This window comes from Pseudomyrmex gracilis, unplaced genomic scaffold, assembly GCF_002006095.1.
Source record: "Pseudomyrmex gracilis isolate BER0280 unplaced genomic scaffold, ASM200609v1 scaffold_0, whole genome shotgun sequence".
NCBI lineage: Eukaryota > Metazoa > Arthropoda > Insecta > Hymenoptera > Formicidae > Pseudomyrmex > Pseudomyrmex gracilis.
In genome coordinates this window covers 2,966,549-2,983,422 of record NW_018020584.1, presented here as the reverse complement: position 1 = coordinate 2,983,422, position 16,874 = coordinate 2,966,549, and the positions used below count along the sequence as shown (strand labels likewise).

Genomic DNA, 16,874 nt, shown 5'->3' with positions numbered 1-16,874 from the left:
AGGTTTCAGGACAACTGTTAGATGGCGAACTTGGTACTGGCTCGGATAAAACGGAGACTGATGGTATAAAGCGTTGCCATCGCGCAGTCGATTCGCGAACTCGAAAGCTGCCGCGAAGCGAAGCAACCTTTGACTGCGCTTTCTATAAAAGTTTTATGTGAGCCATTCGGTAACGAAGAGCTCGCAACAGTTCTGCTCAGGAAAGAATATATACGGATGACTTTCTTTCTCATCCAACTCGTGAGTGATCAGTGTGTTATTATACGTTTGTTGGAAATCTTTTTGTTTTTTTTTGAAAAATTACCTGCTTTTTTCATGTATATTTATTGGTATAATCGATTGTGTCATTTGCATAATATCTCGTATGCGTAAAAAACGGATTATACAAAATCATTTTGCAATGATTGCACCAATAAAAAAAAGAATAATACAAAGAACTCCAACTAGTGATTTGATACGATAGTGAGATAAAGCGATTAAAAGGTGATGTAAAATGCGCATAAAAGAAAGAGAGAAAGAGAGAGAGAGTGAGAAAGAGAGAGAGAGAAAGAAAGAGAGAGAAGAAAAAAGAGAGATCGAGCAAAAATACAAATGATTTTGGATAATATACGTATGTATATAAATTTATATTCACACATGTGTTCCATTCAAGAATACACCGTTTTTTTCTCCAGAAAATACACGGAGTTATTATAAGTTTCGCGTGTTCAGCACGTAAAACGTGCGTATTTCTGCTTACAAGTACAATCCGAGTACGGCCGTGCGCAGCGTTGCATTCACGAATCAGCGAACGATAACTGCACTGTGCGTAAATACACGCGCGTGTATATAAAATTACGCGATTACATTACGAAAAATTATTGCATGATTTTATCAGACTACTGTTTATTGCTGTTGCGCTATTGACTAATTTAGCGCTATCATCGAATAAATATAGAAGAAAAAGCTACAAGAGAATACGTAATATAATTTATATTACGTTATTTCTTAAATAGCACACATAGAACACACCGAAACCATGAAATATTTTCAATGTTACAATTTTTTTTGAGAGGAGAATAATTAGGGAATAGTAACTTCGTTAGATTTTTAACCATTGCTTTTGAAGGTCGATGCGTGTCTGTTCCCTTGCTTCATCAAGTTAGAAAATCATCGTGTTACTGTCCGGATTAATATTGCCCATGTGTGTCTCATGGTCCCTCATCAGTCTCTACGAGATGATTTAGATCTCAACGGAAAGCATTAATATGTTTTCAGCGAATTGTCGCGACTTAACAACTAGGACTATTACGCGAATTTACAGATGCGTTTCTTGAAACAACGTTTCACGATATATAATAACGTTAATATAAATTAGACAATTAGATAATCGAGCGCGTTACTTTCAGCAACAAGTAATAAAATTTACTCTGTCTTCTATCTTTTTTACGCATTTAGATAATTGACGCGTTTATGTTGGTTATTTTTTTTCCAAGTGAAAAGTTAAAAAAAAATTGCCTTTTCAAAAAACAAAGTTTCAGAAAACGCGCTGATAACACGCAGACACACGATTCTCTCGAATACCAGGAAATCGATCGTGCGAACAGGTCGGTCGTCGATTTCTCTTCCCATGTATCTTTTAACTGAACAATCGGCGCTTTCCTCGGTGAAGATACAAGTCTTTTGGCGTATTACTTTCCCCCCGTAAATTCGTGGGAAATTGTTCGCAAACTCGAGACGTGTACGAAGATCGCTTTAATTGCTTTATTAATGTGAAGCACATCGAGATACATCCGAAGTGTTTACAATCTTGTGGAATTAGGTCTGTAGAAGCGTACTTAATTGCAATCGGAAACGTCTCATTTCAATCTTTAAACATATAGACTACTGCACACGTGTACAAAATAAGTAACTTTGATAATTTCTGACAAAAACGTGACGTTAATTTTTAATATTAATATTTTATTTATATTGCATCGTAAACTTTAAGCGTAAAAATATTTGAAATAAAAATATATATCGTGAGAGATAGCTTCTAATTTGTATAATTAAAGAGCGTTCGAGACAATGTTATTTTCGAAGAAAAGACGCGAACGTTCTAAGAACGACGCGGGAATTTTAATCACGGATTTATCGGGCCGAAAAAAAAAAGGACTTTCTTAATGCTATGGTTAAGAAAACGATCACGTATGCATGGGAAGGGCCGAGAGGAATTAAACCGGCTGAAAATCGCATGTTCGTGTGCGGCTTTGTTTGATGAAGGATACGCGTGTCTTGACATATCGCCTTACGATTAGTTTCTCCCGTACGTAAATATTTTTTTTGATAAAAATATTCCCGAGTACATCGACTGTATGATCGCCAATTACATTTAGCGACAATTTTTAACACTTATTTGTGAGAGGAGAGTAAAACAAAAAAAAACACAAACTGTCAATTATTAATTCGATAAAAAGACATGATGTTTATGCCGGAGAAAAGAATTATCGCGTATTCCAAACACGTATGCGACCGGAAGATTATTAACGAAGACACGCGCGAGAGCTTCTTTCCTCGATTACATCACGTGGGAAGTCGAGTGCGTAGGACGCATTAACGCGATCAGATGGCGCATAAAAAAAAAAAAAGGAGAAAGAGACCGCTGAAGAACCGGGCCGCGGTAACTTTTACATTTAGACATTGTCCACACACGCGCGCGCGCGCATACATACACGCACACACACACACAAATACGTTTTCACGCAACGGCAACGAGTGGGGAGATCATAGATGATCGTAAATTGTCCGCAATTGGCAGGAAGTCGAGGCCGGGGGACCGTTTGTGCGCCCCCTTTGCATTCTCGTCGGTGTACATTATTATTTTCACGCAGCCTTCCATTCCATCCAGAAATTGATTTCAGTGCGTGTGGCGATTAATCTCTTTATCTCATAATAATGATTTACGTATAAACACTATCGGGTGTTTAACTATAATATGTTATAAAACAAATAGTACACGTTGTCGTTACGCTCGAGTAGAATAATTAATTCTCTTGGAGCGTGGTTAAAAGTTTTTTTAGACTGATTTAAAAAAAGACGCATCATACACGCATTTTCGTTTTCGAATCACTTCAATGTTGAAAATTATGTTGCGATGATAGCAGAAATTTTCTCTCCTTCTCACGTATCTCGTGGATATTGGAATTTCTATAATAACGTAACAATCGGTAAGGATAAAAATAAGAGTGCATCGAGAAGTTATAAATATTTCATGCTGAAACATCGCACTCTGAAGAGCATACTTCTTTCGCACTTTTATCACATAAATGTCACCGCGCATGCACTCGTGAAATTCGAAATCGTTTCTTGAGAAGTTCGAATCGCGTTCACGGATATTTTGTCATTTTAAGATTCTACATACATTTCTCTTTTCTCTTCTCGCCGTCTTTCTTTTTCACAGCGACTTTTTCCCCGTTTCAATAGTTTAGTATTAGTAGCAAATTCTCATATACATTAGCATATTCTTATTTAACGATCGGTCGTACGTAAGTGGCACGAATATTACGACAGTGGGTGGAGTTCTGCGTGAGAGCGTGCGTCGCCTTGATAAGGCGAATCAATATTATTCAATCCTGATAAACTGCTCTCATTGCGACAAGTGGAGACCACATTAACCAGCAATGAGCTGATAACAGATTTTCCGTTAACTCGCGAATACACACGTGCAATGCAGTACCTTGGTTTTTTGCTGAGAAATCGATAAATGTCGTACATGTTTTTTGTACCGTGCATACAACAGTTGCAACAATTGCAAACAATTTGCAAAAAAAATATAACCTTGCAAAACTGTAACTTTGAAAAAAAAAAATCTTTATTTAACATACAAAGATGTTTTTTCGGGTTTGTAAATCTTTATTTCCGCAAATTGCAGTGGGTGGTAATGACAATGATATCTATGTGATACAAATTGTCACATTAGTATTGATTTATCCTCGCTTCTCCACATGAGAAGAAATAAAATAAAATCGACTACGTAGTCCGCATAAAAACTTTTACGTATTTTTTTATAACAAAATATACAATTCAGTATATCTGTAACGCAAATTGTCGACAATAATGATGCTGAATTATATGTTCTATTATAAAAGTTACGTAAAAGTTACATAAAAGTTTTTACGCGCACTATGCAGTTGATTTTGTTTTTCTCTTTTTTACATAAAAAAGCAAGGATAAATCAATTTCCTGAAATTACTTGTCTAATCTTGTCTGTATCGCGAGCAATAATAGTTGACAGAACGTAAGTGTCATAACGTGTAAGATAACGTAACTGATGACATTAGTCGCGTCTAACACGAAAAAAAAAATTCTATTAGAGGTAATTTTTTATTCAACGTTGTCCTGCATCGTCTGATCAATATCTCATTTGCATAGCTATCGCGATGACTTAAACACAAAAATTTCACATGGGCCTTTCAGTGGCCTCCGTTATTTGAATTTCTGATACGCGATGTGAAGCCTGCGATGTCTTTACATTGTGAGGAAATTGCGGAAGAAACCGATTTATGATGCATCAATTATTTTTTCTCTGGATGCAAGATTAAAGTGTTTTGAACGTAGAAAAGTTGCAAAATAGAAGATTAATATAAAAAATTAATACAAAGAAAAATAAATACACAGTGATTTTTGAAACCGAAATATTGAATTGAATTCGAATTTTGTGAGTTTTATATCATTAACGTTAGAAAACTCACTTTGAGTGATCTCTCTACTCTCGAGTCGAAAGAAAGCGACACGCGCGTATTCACACTGTGGGAAGTAACCGAGGTTGATGCAGAATTATATACCTGAGTTTCTAAGAAAGCAGCGCGTAGAGCAAAAGGAAAGAATGTTTTTTTTTTTTTTTTTTTTTTTATACACGAGACCTTTCGCTGAATGTTACCTTCACCTTTGTATAGCGTTCCGCATATTCTAAGACCTTAATTTTATACAAAAGGTTAATGAAGAACAAGCGCGCGAAACGATTGCGAAAGTGGCAACGGGAAAACGACCGGACGTATATCTCTTTCTCTCTCAGGAGATCCCACGAGCGGCCTTGAAGTAATGTTTTTTTCTTCCCGCGACTCGATGGGTCGCCTACGGGAAAAGTGACGTTCGATGAGCAATGCACGAGCGCTTCTCTCTATCACTTCCACCTCCTGCTCGCTACGTAGGTGAGCGGCTGTTGCGATTGATGTCCCGTTAGCGGACCTAGAAGCGAAGAGACCGGACCAGTCGCATCGGCTCGTTCCCGGACATATCGGGGAACAGATCGTCGTCTGGTTGGCGAGGGATCGTCCGGTCAGGTCGATTGACATTCAGTCGATCCTCCAAAGTCTTTCTTGTCAGTGCGTTTTGAACGGAATCCTCACGTCTCTCTCGCCGCTCGCGTAGGTCGCACGTCGATCTTCTTGTTCTCTTCCTTCTCCTCTTCTTCCTCAGCCTCCCGTTCCCCCTCATTACTTCTTTTTTTTCTCTCCCTCCTTCTCTCTTCCTCTCGCGCGGCTTCTTCCCCTCTTTCTTCTCTCCTCCCACAATCTATCCTTCTCAGCTTGCTCCTCGAACGGTAGACGTAGTATTTCCTGGTGATCCGTGATGCGCACCACGAGGCTCTCGCGCTGATGCGCACGGTGGGTTTTTTTTTTTTCTTATCAGTGTGATATAATCAGTTCTAATAATATTCGTCGGATATAACACAAAGTACGGGAGCTTGTATTCGCGCGAGTGATAGAAGGCGAAAGTAGTAGCGAATCAAATCAGTGCGACTACATAAGCAGTGAATTCTGAGACGTCTGACTAACGCACACTCTCTGTCGAGTTAATGTGTAAAACTGTACACGGAGAAGTGACGTCATTCTGTTCTTTTTTTATATAGCTAATATAAGACCAATACGTTAATTATCTATCTTGTTTGCAAAAGGATCAAAAGGTGCTATCTCTACGTTTACAGGAAGCATCGCCAATCCCTTCGCGATAAGAATCTGATGAAGGATCAAGTCATGGGCCGCACAGGATACACGTGCATCAGGCACGTCTTCTGTTCCCTCAACGTTCTGATTTGGGTACGCAAATTTTTCATTTAACAATCGATTTTATCGCGCGATACGATATTTCGATTACAAAAAATATCTTGTTTATAACGATACATGCTCCGAAGTTTAATTTTTGAATGAAATGAACTTCAAAATACGTGTGTGTTAATATCAAAAGGGAGGGAGGGAGGGGAAATATGTCATTAAACTCTTGTATTTGTGATTTCAGTGTCAATTAATTTTATTGAGAGGGGAAGTGTGTCATTAAACTCTTATATTCGATTTCAATGTCAATTAATTTATGTTCGCATCTACGTACACACGGCGTGTGCGGCACTTGAGTTCTATATTTGAACTCAAGTTCAAAAGTGATGTGCACAATTCAGTGTGAGAACATCTCGGCAGATCTGAATGAAAAACGAAACATTTAGTTAGCACACAATCCATAAACACGTGTAATACATACCGGTGATATCGTCAATTGGCATGACAGACATGAAACAATGGCCAACGACGAGCAGCGGGCAGCAGCGATGGCAGCCCACGCGGATCGGCGATTAAATCGACGCGCTTTTGTAATTCGCGCCGCGCGTTCTGTCGCATTCTCTGTGTTTCCTCTCCCTTCTCCTTACCCGTCGACTTTATTATTCCACTTGAAATCGACCGTCCGCGACGTCTACATCGCGATGAAAGCCTTAAATAGGGCGTTGAACCGTGTTCTATGAGCTATAAACTTACGGTACTTAAGTAGACGATAAAAGCGCGCTACAGCTTGCTCTGTACCGTACGTGAAGCGTTTCAAATACACGTGTGTACACATGTGTGTTTTACGACTGTTAAATATGTCACCTGTTTTGCGCGTTACACTTGAATACTAATTGTTTTCCTCGCGCACCGACTACGGTACATAAAAAAACGAGTCTCATTGCGATAACTTCACCGACAGATAAGAGAAACAGTGAAATTTCACATTACAAAATATAAATATACGTCGCATTTTGAGCGCTCATGTATTTACAAATACATTGTACTGTATATTGTATTTTGTCTCTCGATAAAATAAAATAGATGGAAATAAAATTTGTATTGTAACAACACACATTATGTAGATTGTGTCTTATGTTAATTTCTCGTCGTTGCGAAATTATTGCGCCGTTTCCGCGCATGCATCATTGACGATAATTAGAAAGTGCGGACTCGTACGCTTTTGTACAATTAGCTATCGGGGTCGCATAACAGTGCATTAATTTCCTAATCATACTGCGACGCGCGCGAAGTTGCAATTTAAAAATTATCACGCTGCGGTTGTTTCGCCGGCCGCGGAGAATTTCGCGGTTTTCCGCTGCTGTGCAGCTGCGCCGTTCGTAAACACGTGCAAAATATATACGTGCGCTCTCTCGCGTCCCATCGTGTCCGGATTCGATAAGGTGAGGGATGTCGCAATTGCATGCCAGAACACATTGCAATTTACGGGACTGCGGATGAATTAGCTGTAAGGTCAACATTCACCTGGTCGACTTCCTGTCACTGACAGCGCGCGCAGTGGGTTACCTAGAAATTCTATACTCTCTCGAACGCGGCCTCTCTCGTCGTCTCTCTATTTGCGAATAACTTAGCAGGTGAACGACAAACCGTTACGTGTATGCCGGTGACCGAATTGACGTTTGATACACTTTGCATCAGGTATCGGTGTGTAACAACATTGCATCACATATATATAGCGCAGTATATTAATTTATTCCTATTATTGTTGCGTGTAAAAAAAAAGTATCATGCGCGCAAGTTGTCTATTTACTTTCCAAACATTTAATCTTGGTGCGCATTGGCTACATTAAACGAATATTGCACGGCTGTCACAAAGGCAGCCATCAATTTTCCTTTCACATCGATGATTTAAAATAATATCGCGGTACTTTCTAATTTGACAACCTACTTTCCATTCCTGATTTTGTTTAAACGCTACGTAATCGCGACAATTTATTCTGAGCGTGCACATTGTCAGCCGGACATGAAAATATAACGCGACATTGACCCAGTGAACTCGCGTGCTGTGGATAGCGTGATTACAATCTCGCGATATTTTTAATTATGATTTAAGATCATACGCGTGTAACTATTAGGTATAGATTATCGTTATAGCAACTGATGTAATCTTACGATCAGGCATAAAGCTACCGTGCAAGATTGTTATTTTTTCTTTAATGTTTTATGATGTCGTTGGCTACGATAAAACTTAATTATTGAGAGTTTTATTTTATATTTCACATTACATCTCTCAATTTTGAATACAAAAATATATTATTCGTCGAATTAAACAAATTATAACTTTGTACGTTTCAAAAACTATTATTACGATTTATTTTTTTATTATTAATTGTAAAATAAAAGAAAGGCGAAAATAAATTTGATTTGATAAAATAATGAAAAACAGATTGTTATTTAGCGTATGCAACATTTCCACGTGCACGCTGCTGTATTTACGTCTCAACGAAGCTAATAAATTTTTCGTCGATGCGCGAGACAGACGCCTATGACTGGCGGCACAACTGACACGTGTAATTTGTTTTACAGTTATGCGCTTGCGGAATTTTGGGTGCGGGACTTTGGCTGCGATTGGCTTATTCCGGATACGCGACCTTGGTGCCACAGTACAGCTTTGCATCGGCGGACTCGCTGTTGCTCGCCGCGGGATGCGTCACGTTCGTCATCGCCTTCTTCGGATGCTGCGGAGCGTGGTTTCAGTCTAGATGCATGCTGATCACGGTTAGTACAACGTAATTTATTGTAAAACCGTGTTCTGCAAAAAAAAAGACGTCTAAATATAGTATACGTTGCACGCGCCTAACCGCAATTTGTTGAAACTTTCAGTATTTCAGTCTGGTGATACTCATGTTCCTCGCCGAGTTTATGCTGGGCACTTTGGCGTTTGTGTTCCGAGAGCATGTCGCGAGAAGCCTGAAGGACGAATTGCTGTACGGCATCGAGAAGCATTACAATGACACGAGAGAACCGGGAACACTCCCGGCCATGTGGGACCACATACACACGGAGGTGTTAACACGCTCGATTAAAGTGTCGCTTAGAAAAATTATAGATTTATAATAAATACATCTACGGCATTTTTTTTTGAATTTATTAATTAATTTTACATGCGTTATACTTTTACTTTAACATTCTCTGTTGCAGTTGAAAGATATTAGAATATAAATGTGTGCGTGTACTTTTTTTCAGTTTCACTGCTGTGGCGTACGCGACTACACGGATTGGTATCAAATCGAGGCATGGCCCGAGGAGGATCGGGTGCCGGATTCCTGCTGCATACAACGGGAACGATACTGCGGTCGTCTCGATTCGGAGGGTCGCAAGAAAGAGGGTTGGTACAAGGAGGGATGCATGTCCGCCATACAGATGTGGCTGGTCACCAGACTCCACGTGGCGGGCACGGTGGGTCTTGTCGTCGCCTTCCTTCAGCTGTTCGGTCTGGTGGCCAGCATGATCCTCTTTTGCACGGTCAGGCACAAACGGTCATCCCACACGTACAAGAGCTACGACACCACCAATACCTAGAATTTCAGCTCGATCTTAGACGAGACGACTGTCTAAGATCGATAGCTTTCTCTCGTATACTCGCGAATCTCTGACTCCCGTTGCACGCAGCGGGAACGAATCTTTTTTTTTTTTTTTTTCGAGATCGTCGGGATCGTCGACTTTCCTAGAAGGATCTTGCCGATTTCGATCGCGCCAAATATATATTTGTAAAAGTAAGCGGCAACGACAAAAGTCGCTTGTCGAGAAAGATCAGGAGAGAAGAGGGAATATGTCATGTTGCGGATGATTATTTAAATATTCACAAATACAGATTTACAAGTCATTTCAAATAGAACGATACCGAAATGTATGTAGTTTGTGACCAAAAAGTTTCCGCTGTGTACCAAAGCACGATAGATACGTAATCGACGAAATTTCTCTTTAGTACGAGACCTGATAATGTTTCCTCCATAATCTCCGGTGATTAAAGACGTATAATAATATATAATTGTGTCTCGACAACTATTTATATATTCGTAATTATTGTCCTAGATGTAAGAAGTTTACGATCCTTGAATATTTATAAATAGTCGTGTGTAGATATAGGATCTGAAAGCAGAGAAAAGTTAATCTGTAAATGAAAACATACACATAATGCAGTATATAATTCATTTAATGACGGGGATCGATGATCAGATTATGATCGATCGTTAAATTGTGATTTTCTAACGAAACAAGTTTACCCTACTTTTGAACTAATTGAAATGTTCTTAATTCTTATATACTCAATGTTCGTTGTAATTTATTTTCTACTTTTTACAATGAATCGATTACAGGTGATTCACCATGTTAATAATTGAGAGCTGTTAAATACGTATAACATGCATGATCGTGTGATTTAATATATTATTGAGCACTCAAGAAAAAGAGATCAAACTCCACTAATATATATAATTGCGTTATATATATAATATATATACAATATATTTAATATATACGTGTATTTTTGAGATTATATAAGCATGAATAATTTGTTAAGTTTTTTTGTATATCCAATATATATGTATAAATAAAACTATAAATTTCGTAGTTAAAACAAAAAAAATACACTATGTTATTATCATATGTATTATCTGACAAAGCACGATACTGAGCACTATGAATTTGAATAATGTTGAAGACTGTATGACACAAAGTCGAAATAATAAGCGATCACACAATGTAATATTACATACTGAAAATAAATTATTATTAATAATGAATAGTATATTTATATATAAGATACGCTGTTGAATTCTTCACAGTTTAACATATATATATCTATTTAATTAAAAAAAATAACGCACATTTTACAACAAAAATATTTTTATGTATATATGTATCTTTGCAAGTTTTACAAGTTACTTACAAGAAAATTTGAATAACCTTGGCGTAGAAGATTACGAGATGGCGTAAGTAATTGATGAGTTAAAAGAAGAACCACCATATATATTGAAAGATCGTAAATATGACATTTGTTAGACTAAGCTATAAATAAATATTAGATGTTTATTTCAATATTCAATTTTGCGATTAGTTTGTAATATCTGATTTTTAAAGGTAGAAAATAACAATCTCGATATCAACATTTGTATTAAAAAAAAAGATCAAAATTGTAAAGAAGAAATTGCTTATATCGGAAATATGAATATTTCAGCTATCTTTAAAATAATATGTATAAAAGACAAATTCTCTTGCCCATTGTTAGCACTCGCATCGGTAGGTGGATTGGTGGATGGATTTGTGGTTTGAGAGATCTGTGAGAAAGTATATCGAGAATAAATAAAAAGCAAAAGTACATGCTTGACCTATATCTTTGAATACGAAATCAAGAAATAAATAAAACAACTTGACTTGATATTAATCGATATCAATCGACATCACCTTACAATTAATCGCGAAAACATTCTAAACAATTAAGATAAAGATTTTAGTTGCACATAAAACATATGTAAAAAAGAACTTTGATAACAGCGGACACGGTAACGTGTAATTTTTTGATTACAAAAACAGAGGATGTACTTACCGTAGTAGTTGCTCCTCGAACGAATGCCAAGAAACAAGTGCTCAAAAAAAAAGCAGAAGTAACAGCAGATGCACGCGCATTTCGAATTACAAGTAAACAATAGTTTCTCAAAAATTATTTCTTACATAAAAGATTCTTGGACAAATATGTGTTTTGGTTGACATTCGACAGAAAGAACATGTGGCTGCATTATATTTTTTTTATAATCTATTATTATCACTACTTTAGTTTGACAGTCTATAACTAACATTTACTTGACATATAGATAGTAAACTAATTATTTTTATATGTGCGATAAGCTATATATTGCCGATATTCTTTCACAAAAGAAAGCGTATAATTTTATGCGACCTTGGTACATTTTCAAAATTAAGCGTGTCGGTGTGATGAGTCAACAATAAAATATCGGCAGAAACTATTGGACTTTATATATTTTAGCAAATCTCTACAATAATTATGCATGTACAAAACGCAATATTGAAGTTACGAACTGCCGAAAAAGAAAAATGACGTAATTTTATATATGTATACACACACACACATATAATATATGTGATCATATTATGAATAAACTTAAATAAATTATATAGATTTGTGAATTAAATTTACTTTAAATTTAAAATTTGTATGCAATCTACATTTTAATATATTTTGAAAATACATCTATAATTACTTCTTGTTGCAAATTTATAAAGATAAGTGTATATAAAATAAAAATATATAACTTGCTTTGTGTGTGCAATTTATAATTAACCACAATTGTAATATACAATGTTTAAATTTTTTAATTAGTTATTTTTTATACATTACAAAATAGTACATATTAATTATAACATATTAAAGATAAGAGACTTCTCACTTTTCTCTTTGTGATTATGTTAAACAAATAATCTTGCGTGTTTAATTTACAAATACGTAACATCTTATTTATAAGTATACATGTTAATTAAAAAGTCCGTTAAAGTCCCAAAACTTTTGTTTTTGCTAGATTATCGACCACACTTGTTACTCTGTTGAGATTCTGTCTGAAAACTTGATCTCTAACTGTACCTCTCTTGGGTTCCTATGTACAAAAACAAGCAACTTATTGTTTGCAGCATATTAGATTTAATAAAATAAATATATATATATCTTAAATATATATATATATATATATATATATATCTTAAAAGTTTTTTATCTGTTATAAAAATTATCGAAAATATAACTATAATAAAGCATTTATAAAGTCTAAATTGTATAATGAGCGTTAAAAAAGCTACAATCATGAATAACTATTTAAACAAAACATTTTAAGAATTTTATAATATTCTTACTAGCAGCGGTATTGCATCAAGTAGGGAGACAAGACCTTGGCTGAAACTTGTGTAGCCGTTAACGAACGCTCTCTCAATTCCATCGAATTTGGTGTTCGTATTGCCGTATTTTTCTTCCTCTCTAATTCGATCCACAAGTGGTCTGGGTGTCAGTGCATTGTACAAGCCTTCTTTAATAAAAGGCGGGATCGCTAATTTTTCTAAAAGACCTTGATCTCTTTCATTTTCTAAACGAATCAAGTTATCCATCGACGATACAGTTGTCGTAATTTGTTCCAAAAATACAGATCTGCGATTTTGGGTGGGTTTATTCGATATAGAGTGTTTAATAACTGCTGCGTTCGAAACTTCGCTAGTTAGTTGCTACAAAAGAAAAGATATATAACATACGCTATCATTTTTTACTATGTATCACAAACGAGAGAGATAGTTTTGATAATGATTGAAATAAAATATAGCGAAAATAAAAAGAAAATGCACAAAAAACAACGATAAACTAAGTGTATTTGTTTATTTGGCAAACTCGATTAACGCGATAATAACTAATGTGAGTTGTTGCACTTTCATAAGTCATTACAAAATATCCGCTCAACTATATTGAAATAACATGACGACTCACATCAGAAAAATGTTACACAGTCTCGCATGACAATTGAGTCATAGAAAAAAAAAAAAATGATTTATCATTAAAAAAGATTAATGGAATATAATTACCTCTACTCGATCGACAATGATATTTCTAGCCAATATTATCAAACTGATTAATCTTCCTCTTCCATGACTAATCGTATCTGAGATACGTCTTAATAATTCCTACAAAATAACAACTTTGACTTCGTCTGTTCAGCAAGTAACAAAGCGTTTAATTTAAATTTTACACATAAATCTGTGGTTCTTTGTTTGTTTCTGTACTGATGCAAATAGAATACATATTGTTTTTTTTATATAACAATGTTGTCAAAAAATGCATTTTCATATATTTTCGCTAGCTTATCTTACAAATACAAAATTTTACCTTTGCTTCTTCCAGTTTTGAAGATGACACGTTGTTTTCTATATTTTCCGTAGTGTTAAGAACGAATTTTGTCGGTCCCTCCGCAGGACGAGCACTCAATAAATGCACGCAACTAATAAGTAGAAGAATTATCAACGCCTGCATATTTTTTTCATGTATAAATCAGTTTTGACAATAAACTGTGTAACGCAAAAAAAAGAAAAAAAATTTAATTCAGAAAACACACTTTTAAAATAAAAACTTGATATTTTTTTCTGTTAATTTACTTCTTGTTTAATAAGAAAAATTAAAAAAAAAAAACAAGTAATTTGTCAGTTTGTCTTCTCTTGAAGAACGAATATTCGACTAACACTTTGCCGTCAATGATCGCGTACTTTACCCATCGACTTACGACATTGTATCACTTTCACTCTTTACATGCCTCTCCATATGTGTTCCAAATAAAGCGGCAAACTTAAAATTTGACTCTTTAAAGAGTCCACTTTGATAATAATTAAAAATAAAACTTTATTTAGAACTAGAAGTTTTTAACATTGTAAAACTTTATTACTAAATATAAAAAAACAGGGAAAAATTAAGAAATAATTGTTTTTGTGTTTACATGCATTTATTATATAGATAGTTAAATTCCAAGATTATTGAGAAAATATAAGTACCATATATTTTATTTATATTATACATCTTATATGCAGACACTGCAAATAATGCAATGTAACGTTAATAATATCGTTTCAGATAAGTTTCAATCATGTCTTATAACACGAAGAATATTGCAACCCAATTGACAGGAAAGTTTACTATCATGTGGTAAAATCTCACATAACACTCTGCGCAGTTCAGTCTCGTTTAGCTGTAAAGCAAGACAATTTAATATCATAAAAAACATTAATCGTGAGATTATGTAGGTAAATAAAAAAATCAAATATTTATACCTCCAACAAGAAGTGAACAATGGCATGGCAACCGCGTATAAATGTTTGGACAACCTGTAGCGTTTGTTTAATATGGCTACCGCATTGTTCATTGTTAAGAATTTCATTGCAATTGTTTGAATCCTCATTATTTTTTCCATGACTTGAGTCTTTGCCATCTATTACGCCAATTTTTACCGTGGAATTTTTGCTTTTATTATGATTTGTACCGTGACTTCCATCGATAGTTAGATTTACGTGTGTTCCCTGATCATTTTCGTGCCTAAGATTTTCTCCTGTTCTAGTTTTACGTTATTACGTTCTTTGTGCTCACTACTGGTTTTTCCGCCACTATTATGCGATTTTGTGATACTTCCTCCCGTGTGAGTGTTTTTGCTACCTTCCGTTATTCCACTATTTTTAGTTTCATTTTCTTTTGACAATCCTTGATGTCCTTTTGATTTATTCTGACTATTGTGTTCTTCATGTGATATCACAATACCACCTTCTTCTCTTGTATGATTATTATTATTTCTATTTTTATTAACATGTTCTTTGTTAGATTCACTTTTATCGTGCGATGTTATAATGTCTTTTCCCGAGTGCTTGCTGTATTCTTCTTTTTTCCCACTATGTTCATTTTGATGTTTTTCAGATCCATTTTTGTCAACGTGTTTCTTGTTCTTATTACCTGATGAATTATCAGATTTTTCTTTATCTCCTAGTGATGTTTCTTTATCTCCTATTATTATGACTCCTTTTACATTAGTTTTATTGATCTTTGTTTCGTCCGATATTTCATAAGATCCTGAATTTTCCCCATCAACAATCGGTATTATAATTACTTCTTCTTCATTCGAAGAACTGCTCCCGTCGTTTTTTGAATTAGCACCAGCTGATACGTCACCACCAATACTAGCAGATATTCCTCCAGTACCAATCGAGAAACCTGCGTCTCCTTTTACACCTGCGCTTATCCCATTATTAATTTCTTTCCAGATTTCTCCGATAACAGATTCCTCCGACGATTTTTCCGATGAAGAATTTTCTTTGGATTGTTTATGCTTTTTAGAATGTTTTTTTTCAGAATGTTTCTTCTCCTTGCTACCTGATATTCCAACGCCTAAATCGCCAGAGCCGCCAAGTGATATTCCGACACCTTTTTCACCAAAATTAAGCTTAGGTTTCAATCCTACGTTTCCTACATCAGATATGTTTGATATGAAAATATCATTTATTGTAAAAAAAAGATATAATTTTTTTCTAATGTCGATCCATCGAAAATTCATTCAGTGTTGAAATATTTCAAAGACGTTTTATATTACGATCTCCTCTTAAAATTAAAGTTTTTGCTTTTAAAAGTTAAATATACATGTAAATATTTATAAATATATATTTTTTTCACAACAAATCAGATTAAAAATTAGATTTTCACTTCTCTTACCACCAATATTTAAATCTATTCCCTTGTTTTCAGATGTCGTATCAAATGGATTTAATAAGAAGGGTTTCAAACCAATACTTTTCTTAAAGTGTCCCTCTGCACCATTTAAACCTGCAGAAATTCCGGCCTTATCTGAGAACGAGATGCCCTGCTGTGAAAAAAAGAATTCTATTTAAAAATAATAACAGACATTTTCATATTTTAATTTTGATTTTCAAAATCTTTTTTATATTGTTAATAATATTTGAAACATACGTACGCTGGTTTCTCTTTTATATTTCGACCGAGCTAACGCGCTGGCACAAACAAATATCAAAAAAATATATATGCGCATATTGCCAATTATCGGTGGCAATAATTAAATATATAATAAAGACTTCTCTTTATATACTTATAATGTTCTAAACGCTTCCACAAACTCAATTGACAAATGTTTCGTTAGACTTTGTCTTCTAATGTAACGTCACGTAGTTTTATACTTACAAGTTGGTAAAATTATATGTAAAATTATACAGAAATTTACATGTCAACAATAAAGTCAAAAATAAAATTTGAAATAAAATGTGAAT

The 16,874-nt window shown here is 35.0% G+C and overlaps 3 protein-coding genes across 6 annotated transcripts; 1 reads left to right on the top strand and 2 right to left on the bottom strand.

Moving 5' to 3' along the window:
• The first annotated feature begins 91 nt into the window (after positions 1 to 91).
• LOC109863550 (tetraspanin-9) lies at positions 92 to 9,798 on the top strand. Of its 2 annotated transcripts, none has more exons than XM_020443819.1 (5): positions 92 to 240; positions 5,945 to 6,056; positions 8,598 to 8,789; positions 8,895 to 9,077; positions 9,258 to 9,798. In XM_020443819.1, the coding sequence occupies exons 2-5, from the start codon at positions 5,979 to 5,981 to the stop codon at positions 9,591 to 9,593; spliced, it is 789 nt and encodes a 262-aa protein (XP_020299408.1). In that variant the 5' UTR covers positions 92 to 240; positions 5,945 to 5,978; the 3' UTR covers positions 9,594 to 9,798. The 2 variants fall into 2 exon arrangements, with proteins under 2 accessions (XP_020299408.1, XP_020299417.1); XM_020443828.1 differs by lacking the exon at positions 92 to 240 and adding an exon at positions 5,238 to 5,624.
• Positions 9,799 to 12,533: 2,735 nt separating this feature from the next.
• Positions 12,534 to 14,287, bottom strand: LOC109863603. Of its 2 annotated transcripts, XM_020443918.1 has the most exons (4): positions 13,951 to 14,287; positions 13,650 to 13,748; positions 12,936 to 13,298; positions 12,534 to 12,682 (listed from the first exon to the last, which is right to left on the bottom strand). In XM_020443918.1, exons 1-4 carry the CDS (start codon positions 14,092 to 14,094, stop codon positions 12,578 to 12,580), a joined length of 711 nt encoding a protein of 236 aa, XP_020299507.1. In that variant the 5' UTR covers positions 14,095 to 14,287; the 3' UTR covers positions 12,534 to 12,577. The 2 variants fall into 2 exon arrangements, with proteins under 2 accessions (XP_020299507.1, XP_020299515.1); XM_020443926.1 differs by lacking the exon at positions 13,650 to 13,748.
• Positions 14,288 to 14,574: 287 nt separating this feature from the next.
• LOC109858360 (GATA zinc finger domain-containing protein 14-like) lies at positions 14,575 to 16,735 on the bottom strand. 2 transcript variants are annotated; one of them, XM_020435551.1, is made up of 4 exons: positions 16,565 to 16,735; positions 16,306 to 16,456; positions 14,883 to 16,062; positions 14,575 to 14,800 (listed from the first exon to the last, which is right to left on the bottom strand). In XM_020435551.1, the coding sequence occupies exons 1-3, from the start codon at positions 16,637 to 16,639 to the stop codon at positions 15,116 to 15,118; spliced, it is 1,173 nt and encodes a 390-aa protein (XP_020291140.1). In that variant the 5' UTR covers positions 16,640 to 16,735; the 3' UTR covers positions 14,575 to 14,800; positions 14,883 to 15,115. The 2 variants fall into 2 exon arrangements, with proteins under 2 accessions (XP_020291140.1, XP_020291230.1); XM_020435641.1 differs by having other exon boundaries at positions 16,306 to 16,453.
• Positions 16,736 to 16,874: the final 139 nt, after the last annotated feature.

Excerpts from the sequence above, each read along its gene's own strand:
- LOC109858360 (XM_020435551.1), bottom strand. The coding sequence starts at position 16,639 with ATGCGCATATATATTTTTTTGATATTTGTTTGTGCCAGCGCGTTAGCT. Across the intron at positions 16,457-16,564 it reads AATATAAAAGAGAAACCAGC|CAGGGCATCTCGTTCTCAGA; the intron begins GTACGTATGTTT and ends TTTTTTTCACAG. Across the intron at positions 16,063-16,305 it reads AATAGATTTAAATATTGGTG|GAAACGTAGGATTGAAACCT; the intron begins GTAAGAGAAGTG and ends TATCTGATGTAG.
- LOC109863603 (XM_020443918.1), bottom strand. The coding sequence starts at position 14,094 with ATGCAGGCGTTGATAATTCTTCTACTTATTAGTTGCGTGCATTTATTG. Across the intron at positions 13,749-13,950 it reads CAAAACTGGAAGAAGCAAAG|GAATTATTAAGACGTATCTC; the intron begins GTAAAATTTTGT and ends GTTATTTTGTAG. Across the intron at positions 12,683-12,935 it reads TTGATGCAATACCGCTGCTA|GAACCCAAGAGAGGTACAGT; the intron begins GTAAGAATATTA and ends TTTTGTACATAG.
- LOC109863550 (XM_020443819.1), top strand. The coding sequence starts at position 5,979 with ATGAAGGATCAAGTCATGGGCCGCACAGGATACACGTGCATCAGGCAC. Across the intron at positions 8,790-8,894 it reads CTAGATGCATGCTGATCACG|TATTTCAGTCTGGTGATACT; the intron begins GTTAGTACAACG and ends TGAAACTTTCAG. Across the intron at positions 9,078-9,257 it reads GGGACCACATACACACGGAG|TTTCACTGCTGTGGCGTACG; the intron begins GTGTTAACACGC and ends ACTTTTTTTCAG.